Source organism: Bison bison, unplaced genomic scaffold (genome assembly GCF_000754665.1).
Source record: "Bison bison bison isolate TAMUID 2011002044 unplaced genomic scaffold, Bison_UMD1.0 scf7180017864472, whole genome shotgun sequence".
Classification (NCBI taxonomy): Eukaryota; Metazoa; Chordata; class Mammalia; order Artiodactyla; family Bovidae; genus Bison; species Bison bison.
This window is the reverse complement of record NW_011495033.1, coordinates 14,950,028-14,960,300: the sequence shown is the minus strand read 5'-3', so window position 1 is coordinate 14,960,300 and position 10,273 is coordinate 14,950,028. Positions and strand designations below refer to the sequence as shown.

Sequence of the window (10,273 nt, the reverse complement as noted above, 5' to 3'; positions counted from 1 at the left end):
AGAGGCTATTCTGAATGGATTTGCACACACAGTAGCTTTTCACCCACTCAGCAGTTAACATCAGGTATTTATCAAGTACTAACTATGAGCAACAGAGAAGGCAATGGCACCCCACCCCAGTACTCTTGCCTGGAAAATCCATGGACAGAGGAGCCTGGAAGGCTGCAGTCCATGGGGTCGCTAAGAGTCTGACACGACTGAGCGACTTCAATTTCTCTTTTCACTTTCATGCATTGGGGAAGGAAATGGCAACCCACTCCAGTGTTCTTGCCTGGAGAATCCCAGGGACGGGAGAGCCTGGTGGGCGGCCCTCTATGTGGTCGCACAGAGTTCGACACGACTGAAGCGACTTAGCAGCAGCAGCAGCAACTATGAGCGAGCCCCAGGGAGGGGCACAGAAGGGCACAAATAAATTGTGACCCAAGACCTATGTCTGTAGCACATTATGAATTGGAGAGGAAAAGGGGGACACATGAGAACTTCACTAACATTATGATGTGTTAACTATTGCATGAAAAATGATTGGTATAAAAATCAAATAGAGGCTGGAAGAAGGGAAGATCTTTCGAGTAGGAGAATACACAGAGGAGAGTGATTACCACTTAATATTCCAGACACTGTTCTAGGAACCTCATGTGTTACTTTCCTTAATCTCCTAGACCAGCAGTCCCCAATCTCTTTGGCATCAGGGACCTGTATTGTGGAAGATAATAATTCCCCAGACCGGGAAGAGGGAGATGGTTTCTGGATGACTCAGGCACATCACATCCATGGTACTCTTTATTTCTAATTGGATGCTGCTGCTGATCTGACAGGAGGAACCGATCCATAGCCTGGAGGTTGGGGACCCCTGCCCTAGACTATTTCTACTAAGAAAATGTTTTTCCTATAGAAGTGGAAACTGAGATTCAGAGAGATCAAGCAACAAGCTCAAGGCCAAATCTCAAGGAAATAGAGGCTGTGAAATTGGACTGCAGGTCTTTTGCACTCCAAGTGTCTTCCCACCCGCATATTACACTGAATCTTTGAAAAGCAAATGACATGTGCCACTGGATGGCTCTAAGATATCTCAAGAATGTATATTCCAGCACCAACTAGGGAACTCTCCAGAGACAAGGCCATTTAATCAGCACCTGGTATTACAATCTGCACATAAACATCCATTATCTAGACCTGGACAATAAAAGCACTAAAAGGACAGGGAACAATTTCATGCATCTCTCTCTCTGGTGTGTTTCCTTTAGGTGTATGGAGAAGACACCATGGCATCAGGGAACCTCACATGGGTGTCAGAATTTGTCTTCCTGGGGCTCTCCCAGACTCAGGAGCTCCAGCTCTTCTTATTTCTGGTGTTCCTGCTAGTCTACACCACCACTCTCATGGGAAACCTCCTCATCATGGTCACAGTGACCTTTGATTCCCGGCTCCAAACACCCATGTATTTTCTGCTCCGAAACTTGGCTGTGTTAGAGCTCTGTTTCTCCTCAGTCACTGCCCCGAAGATGCTCGCAGACTTCCTCTCTAAGAAGAAGACCATCTCCTACCAGGGCTGCATGGCCCAGATCTTTTTCTTCCACTTTCTTGGAGGTTCCATGGTCTTCTTCCTCTCAGTGATGGCCTATGACCGCCTTGTTGCCATCTCCCGGCCCCTTCACTATGTCACCATCATGAACACTCAGGTCTGTGTGGGGCTGGTGGCGGCTAGCTGGGTGGGAGGCTTCATTCATTCCATTTCCCAACTGGCTCTGATGCTCCCACTGCCTTTCTGTGGCCCCAACATCCTAGATAACTTCTACTGTGATGTTCCACAAGTGCTGAGACTCGCCTGCACTGACATCTCCCTCCTGGAGTTCCTTATAATTTCCAACAGTGGGGTGCTGGTCCTCATCTGGTTCCTCCTCCTCCTGGTCTCCTACTCAGCCATCCTGGTGATGCTGAGATCCTACTCTGGGAAGGCGAGGAGGAAGGCAGCTTCCACCTGCACCACCCACATCGTCGTGGTGTCTATGGTCTTTGTTCCAAGCATTTACCTCTATGCCCGGCCCTTCACCTCCTTCTCCATGGACAAGGCTGTGTCCGTTAGCCAAACTGTCATGACCCCCATGCTCAACCCCATGATCTACACCCTGAGGAACCAGGAGATGCAGGCAGCAGTGAAGAGATTAGGGAGGTGCCGGCTGGCTTCTAGAAAGGAGTGACAGCGGGTGGGTCACTTTGGCTTTCTTTTCCATTAATAAGGTAGAGAGAGAGTTGCTGTATGCCTCTTCATAGCTTTGGAAATGTTGTGAAGTTCATCTTAGAACTTTATAATTTTGAAATTAAGCAACTCAGATTTTTAGGAAAAAGGATAATATCCTTATTATTTTTGTGTGAAGGTTGATTTGAATATTCCTATGACAATAAGATATGTTCTCTTGGAAAGACACACCCTCCTTTCTCTCTTTTGGACGGTCTCCTCTTAGGATGATAGCATTTCCCCAGAAAACAAGAGAAGTCCTGTTTTCTGTGTTTTGACCTCTTTGCCCAATAACCCTTTTGTTCTTTGTTCAGAATGATACAGCGCACAACTTGGAGACTTAGCCCTAAACTGGGAGTCTGTGACCCACTATGTAACACACTAGTAACCTGGAATGACCCACCTGGTCTCTCTTGCAGTCCCCAATTCTTCCTCACCAAGCTAGCATAAAACAATATCTGTCTCATTAATCTCACTTTTGTTAAAGATTCAAATAAAAAATGTGTAACATATATTTTATAAATCATAGAACCTATGTAAGGATTATTTTTATGGCTAGTATTCTGAAACTATTCTTTATCAGTTGAGTAGTGTTTTGGAAGTAGGGCAGATATTCCTCAGTGCAGTGAGAGAGCTGTGGAGAGGGTGAGGGCTGGACTCCAGAGGGGCCACGCACCATGCCTAAGGGTGATATTGAGATTAGAGAGTGACATCAACCGAGCCCTATGTCTGCAAGACTCTGACTACCTACAGCTATTACCCCATCCACCCCAATCTTCAGACTCAACACTTTTTGCAACAGGAATGGGAAGATCCACTCACTTCCTCATTCATTAATTTGTATTTGTAAATATTTCAGCATCCATTTGGGACTTAATGCGTTACTTTATCCATAGAAAGTGGTTTATGAAGGTTTGTTGATTATCTATCTCTCTATACACTCCTGTTCCCCTTCCTTTTTCCCTCTCTCCCTCCCTACACGATTTTGCCAGTTTAGACTTCCTATATCCATCTGAGCCTTTTCCCCCAGTTCACTGGTGTGTGTGCCTTGCTTCCTTTTTGCTTGGGCTTTCATAGTACACACCTGTCATGTCTTTCCTCCATTATCAAACTGGGGCTTTGGGGTCAGGTTATTAGAGCTGAAGAGAAGAAATAGTTTATGGTTAGAGTTGCAAGGGGCTATGAACCCAACAAATTTAAATAAAAAGAAGCCGTTTATTGTAATGATGTAAAGCTCTCACAGAAATAAGGTGAAGGCGGGCATTATGGGAATAAACAACTGTCAAGACTGACACAGCTGGTCCTCCTCCCCGCTCCCTCCATTCCCTGCCTATGCAGTCACCTGTATATGGCTCAAACAGGAGCCTCTCCCGAAAAAGCTGAACTTTTCTTTCTGCTTTCACAATCAGCTAACTCAGTCTCTCTGGATTCAAATTCCAAAGTCTTTTGTTGAGGTTGGACCATGTATCCCAAGTGGCTGAGGAATGTAGGGGTCATGTGACATAAGCCCACCCCTTGAGCAGGGATTGTGGGTGAGGGTTGTCCCCTGAGAAGGAGCTTGTGGGTGCCAACTCCCCCAAAGCATGGCTATCATGAAAGGAACAAGCAACACACCTCTGACATGGCACCATCCAAGAAACCTGTCATTAGTTATGCCTAGACATTCATGTTTTTATTCATTCATCAGATAAGTATTTACTGTCTACAATTACTCCTTCTGTTCTACTTTGTTCTCTTTGCCCCCTAGGTCTTTGGGGAAAGTTCCTGAGTTTGTTTTGGCTGAACCAATTAAAGGAAGGACAGGAGCCTGAGGAAGTAGGGCATTCTAAGAGGACAGGTGGCTGCGGCTGTGGCAGTGGCAGGGGCTGACCCAGGAGGAGCCATCAGCAATTTCTGAGAGAGCTGGAATGGAGAGAGAGCTAAGGGCAGGAGGAGGCAGCTAGACACCCAGAGACAATGATGTGATGCCTGCCTGCCTGGATCTCAACCCCTGGCCATGTCTTCTAACTGCATGGACACTGGGACACACCAAGTACAGGGCAGAGGGTGCCCATGCAAGACAAAAGTGTTTTCTGTTTTCTTGTTGAATTTAAAAACAACAATAAAACTGACTAAAGGTGCTTGTTATAATTACCATGTTCATGCAACTCTAAATAATGTCAGCACTAAAATAGTCCTTCCTGTCAGATGGGTTGTTCCTACCACCCTACTCCTCATAAACCCTGTGTGTTTGTGGGTGCATGTGTGCATGCACGCACACGTGTGTGTGTGCGCACGCGCATGTGTGTGTGAGACAAACAGATGGGGTCCTGAGAATCTGGGGGTACATTAGAATTAGAGAGGGAAGACCAAAGGTATTATGAAGAGGAGTGTTAAGTGGTTGAAAGAGGTGATCGCATATACTTTCGGACTCTTCAAAGGTGTCAATAAAGCAGGTGAAGGCTTGGGTGAGGGAAAAGGTTGAGTTGGAGCCTGTCTCCCGTGACAGAGAATGTGCCCCAAGATCCCCTGTACAGCTCTCCCAAGAATCTGAACATGGATGGGCCCATGGCCTTTGGTTTGACCAGCAGCATGAACTTCATGTAGGAAATAGATGGGCTCCAGGTTAGACATTTACAACTGGCCTCCTGTTTACATTTCATGGGGTACAAAGGAGTGGGCTTCAGGCTGGATACTTAAAACTGTTAGCATTTTCTGAGACAAGAGATAGGTGGGCTCCAGTTAAGGCATTTACAATCAGCCTTCTGTTTGCCCTCCAAAATGGAAGCAACAACAGAAACAGGGTATAATAGGCAGCATTTGTCTCTTGTATACACCCTAAGGTAATAATCATGGTAAGGTCATGGTCAAGGTAATAGCCGTGGCAAGGACAAAGAGGGGAAAACCTTGTTTGAGTGAACAATTAAGGGATCTGCTTCCTCCCTCTTTTGGGACAAAGGAGACACTACACATGCACAGAAAGACTCCTTGTGGGTTAGAAGTCAGGGGATAACACCAGACCATGATGAGTCTTGCTTCTCCCAGAAGCCTTCACTTTGAGATCCACCTCGGCTGAGGTGTGTATGCGCACTCCGAGGGAGGGGTCCCAGAGTGGATCGGGTGTGGGAAAAGAAGCCAGATAATTGGCCTGAATTCAGTTCAGTTCATCTGCTTAGTCCAACTCTTTCCACCCCACAGCCTGCAGCACACCAGGCTTCCCTGTCCATCACCAACTCCTGAACCTTGCTCAAACTCATGCCCATTGAGTTGGTGATACCACCCAACCACCTCATCCTCTGTCATTCCCTTCTCCTGCCTTCAATCTTTCCCAGCATCAGGGTCTTTTCAAATGAGTCAGTTCTTTACATCAGGTGCTTCAGCATCAGTCCTACCAATGAATATTCGGGACTGATTTCCTTTAGGATTCACTAGTTGGATCTCCTTGCAGTTCCAAGAGACTCTCGAGAGTCTTCTCCAACACTACAGTTCAAAAGCATCAAATCTTCAGCACTCAGCTCTCTTTATGGTCCAACTCTTACATCCATATGTGACTACTGGAAAAACCATAGCTTTGACTAGATGGACATTTTTTAGCAAAATAATGTCTCTGTTTTTTAATATGCTGTTTAGATTTGTATTTGCTTTTCTTCCAAGGAGCAAGAGTCTTTTAATTTCATGGCTGCAGTCAGCATCTGCAGTGATTTTGGAGCCTAAGAAAGTAAAGTCTCTCACTGTTTTCATTGTTTCCCCATCTATTTGCCATGAAGTAATGGAACCAGATGCCATGATCTTAGTTTTCTGAATGTTGAGTTTTTAGCCAGCTTTTTCACTCTCTTCTTTCACCTTTCTTTCACTCATTAAGAGGCTCTTTAGTTCCTCTTCACTTTATGCCATATGGGTGGTGTCATCTGCACATCTGAGGTTACTGATATTTCTCCCAGGAATCTTGATTCCAGCCTATTCTTCATCCAGCCCAGTATTTCACATGATATGCTCTGCATAGAAGCTAAATAAGTAAGGTGACATTATACAGCCTTGACGTACTCCTTTACCAATTTGGAACCAGGAATACAAGCACCTGGAAGAACTGACTTGTATAAATGACTTAGTCACCTCTTTACTGTGCTCCTCCTCCCTAGAGGTGATGCCCACACCCTTTCTCTCTAGGTGTGCACCTCTGCCTTGCTTCTCTTAACTAAATGAACCATTTCCCTGTGTGCTCTCCCACTTGTTGTTGTGCTGTCTCTAATAATAAACTTGTACCTCCATTGACAGTTTCTGCCTTCATGATAAATGCATATTTCCCTGGGGGCAAAGATCCAGGGAAAATAGCTTCTAGCCTCTAGCCGTTGTTGGTCTGGTGGCTAGCATTCCTGGTTCTCATCCAGGTTACCCAGGTCCAGTTACAGGGCTGGGAATTAATCTCACTTCACACCACTGCTCACAGCTGCCTTGCTGAGACCAAACTGACAGAGCAGCCACAACGACCAGGAGACCTGCTCCTTCTCACTGGGAACTGTCATGAGGAAAGGATGTATTGTTTCCCTGTCTCATCCTCCCCACATCAACACCAGACAGGAGGGGCTGGAAAGAGGAAGAAAGAAGTATGAAGGACAGATAAGCAATAAAAGGACAAATAAGTAAATAAGATAATTTCATGGAATAAAAGCTTTGAAGGAAATGCTTTGGGGTAATGTGGCTGGTAGGATGGGTAGCATTATAAAATGTGGTCAGGGAAGCACTCTCTGAGGAGGGGATATTTGAGCAAAGACCTGGACAATGAGAAGGAAACAGTCAGACAAAGGTCCATGCGATGGGCACGTATTCCAGAAATAGCAAATGCAGAGGTCCTGAGGTAAGAATGAACTTGGTGCCCAAAGGAGAAAGAAAGAGGTCAGCATAACTGGAGTGTGATGAACAGAGAGGCTCTTGGGAGGAGGCGAAGTCTGAGGTGTTGTGTTAGTTATCTACCACTGCAGCTAAAAACAGTAATGTTTTTATCTCATAGTGTCTGTGGGCCAGGAATTCTGACAGGGCATGGTGGAGACAGCTCATCTCTGCTTCTGGAAGTCTTGAACCTCAACTGGAAGACTCAAGGCCAGGGACGGAATGGCTTGCAGTTTCATTCTCTCACATTGTCTAGCTGTTGAGGTTGGTGTTGGCTGGATGCATAGGTGAGGCTACTGACGTCTCTTCATGTGGCCTGGGGCTACCATCACAGCATGGTAGCTTCCAAAGGACAAGTGTCCCAAGAGAGAGAGAGCCAGGTGGGAGCTCAATTCTTTTTACACCTAACCTAGAAATCACATAGCATCACTTCCAATACATTCTATTAGACAGAAGTGAACAAGCAAATTAGACTCCATTTTTTGAATGAGGAATGTCGAAGAATTTGTGGGCATACCTTTAAATTACCACTGATTGGATAGGAACCAGATCATGAAAGAGTTTGAATTTTATTCTAACTGCAGTGAAAGTATTAGGAGGGTTTGTGTGTAGAAAGGGGTGGTGGCGCTATAAAATTTATATTTTAAATAGGCCATATTGGTTTCTGGGCAGAGGATGGTGACAGGGTCAAACCTGGTAGAGCGGATTAAGAACTTGACTTGGATTCAAATTCAAGTTCCTACACTAATCCGCTGTTCATTTCAGTCACCCAGTCTTGCCCGACTCTTTGCGATTCCATGGACTGAAGCACGCCAGGCCTTCCTGTCCATCACCAACTCCTGGAGCTTGCTCAAACTCATGTCCATCGAGTCAGTGATGCCATCCAACCGTCTCATCCTCTGTCGTCTTGGGCAAATCACCTAACACTGAAGGGTAGGAGGACCCTTTTGCGTTTATATGGATTTACCTAGAGCTTTTTCCTTCCTCAGACCTGCAAGGGCATGTTTGTTTCACGGTTCTCCTTTGTTAGATGGCTGTTTTTGTTCACTACTATAACCCTACCACCAGCGCAGGCCCTGGATTGTGAAGACTCTCCATAAATTTTGGTCAAAAACATAAACAAATAAACAGTACTGTAAACCCCTCATTAGTCCTGGAAGACAGTATACATCAGCCCAATCAGCCTTCAGTAATTGGGAGAAGCGTTGGGGGAGCACCTGGCTCCATCTCTTCTGGGATAATCCTGTGCCCACGCTGGATGTGAGGCCTGATTCCATCATCACTGCCCAGATGGACCCAAAGGAAGTGAAGAGCTGCCCTAGCCCAGAGCCCAGTACAAGTGGCAGACCCAGAGCAGCCCGCCCTGATGTCAAGTCATGTTGCATTCATGAGACTTGTGCCCTCCAGGGACAGGGAAGAGCAGAGAAGGGTCTCATTTCTCCCCATGACCATCACAGAAGACTGAATTAGGGGTGTAGGATGGGAAAAGAGGAGAGAGAGAGCAGGCCTCACTTAGCACAAAGGGCTCTGGCCAGCGGATTGTCTGCCCTTGACATTGGATGCTGACACCTGCCACCTCCAGTGCTGCCAAGACACTGGGACCACCGACCCCCAAGCTCATAACCACACCAGAAGCTGAGGAGTCTGTGACTGGGGTGGGGCAGGACAGGCAGGGATAAAACCTCTACAGTCTTTCAAGCCATTGTTTGCATTTTTGAGCCTTCTAAATTATAAGTGCCCCAGGCAGAGACTATTGCATTCAATGGGGTGTCTAAATTCCTACAGCTTTCAGGCATTCATTCTTTCCGGAAGTATTGAGATGCCAGGAGGCAAAAATGGATGCCTCAGGCCCTTTCTGGTGGCAGCTGTGCAGCCAACACTCTCAGGCTCGGGACGCCTCCCCTGCCCGCTTTGCCCCAGATTGGCTTTCATCCCACGCACAGTGGCCACCCTAGAGGTGGTGGGGGTTGGGGATGGGAATGGGAGCAGCCAGGGCGGCCTGCCAGCGCCCCCTCCAGGCCCTCTTGGGGGGACCTTCTCAAGCCGGAGGCCCCCTCCCAGCCTGTGTGAGGAGGCTATCTCATCAGGTCTCACCCACACCCTTGGGAGCCAGGGGGAGCAGAAAGGCTGGGAGAGTCAGACACTGGTGGAGAGCCCTTCCTGGCTCCAAGATTGTTCCCACTCTTTCCCCCAACAATAAAGCAGGCGGCCAAACCTGCCTCGCAGTGGTGTTGCGAGAACTCAGCAAGAACTCACAGAGAATGGGCTGGCGGACAGCAAGAACAGTGGATCACCCCGAACCAGCTGCAGTCCCTGTTACTGGAACCCCACCTCCAGGCCTGTTACCCTACCAGTGGCAGTGCCCTCCGGCTCTTATGCCCCACAGAACCTGAGGTATAAGACAAATGGGCTCCAGGCGTGGTGTTTACAACGGGCCTCCTGTTCACATCTCCTGGAGTGAGGAGAGTTCCAGGCCCCCATTTACATTTCTGGAAGCAAGAGACAAACAGGCTCCAAGACTACAAATTCATGACTAGACTCCTGCTATATTTTGAGATCTATACCTTGATACAAAAACCAGCAACAGGAATAGGGTAAATAACTGGACACTGGGCAATTTTATGGCAGGAAAAGAGTGGGACTAAACCCTTCTAAAAGATTAAAGGTCACACACTTCCCATCCTTGGGGCAAGGAAGACACTGTGCTTGCTCAAAAGTCTTCATGGATTCAAACAGGTAGGGGATGCCAGGCCTTAATAAGTCTTGCTACCCTCACCCATAAGCCTTTTCTGTGAGATCTACCTCCACTGAGGGGGGCGTGTGCACCCAGAGGAGAGGCCCAGAGGCAAATTAGTCATGGGGTCAAAACAATACAACTGGCCACAAAGAAGACAGACCCGGAAGACTGGCCCCTTAAAGAGGACTTAAACTTCCCAAGAGTGCGACTCTCTCTGAGTTTGCCTGTGCATCTTTCCACATGTACTTATCTTTTCAACAAACTTTTTGCTTTACTCTTTACCTTCTGCCTCCTTGCCTGAATTCATTCTCGACAAGGCAGGCAAGAATGAAGGACTCAGGCCCTCACTGCTGGCCCCTGTGGTCCAGTGGTTAGGACTCCCAATCCCAGAAACAAAGACCTTGCTTCCAGCTACTGCTCACTGCTGCTTGCTG

The 10,273-nt window shown here is 47.1% G+C and overlaps 1 protein-coding gene and 1 pseudogene across 1 annotated transcript; both read left to right on the top strand.

Moving 5' to 3' along the window:
- Positions 1-1,262: 1,262 nt before the first annotated feature.
- LOC105004197 (olfactory receptor 4D2-like) lies at positions 1,263-2,198 on the top strand. Its single transcript, XM_010861723.1, has one exon. The coding sequence runs from the start codon at positions 1,263-1,265 to the stop codon at positions 2,196-2,198; it is 936 nt and encodes a 311-aa protein (XP_010860025.1).
- Positions 2,199-4,595: 2,397 nt separating this feature from the next.
- LOC105004196 overlaps positions 4,596-10,273 on the top strand; it is a 23,147-nt pseudogene continuing 17,469 nt past the window's right edge.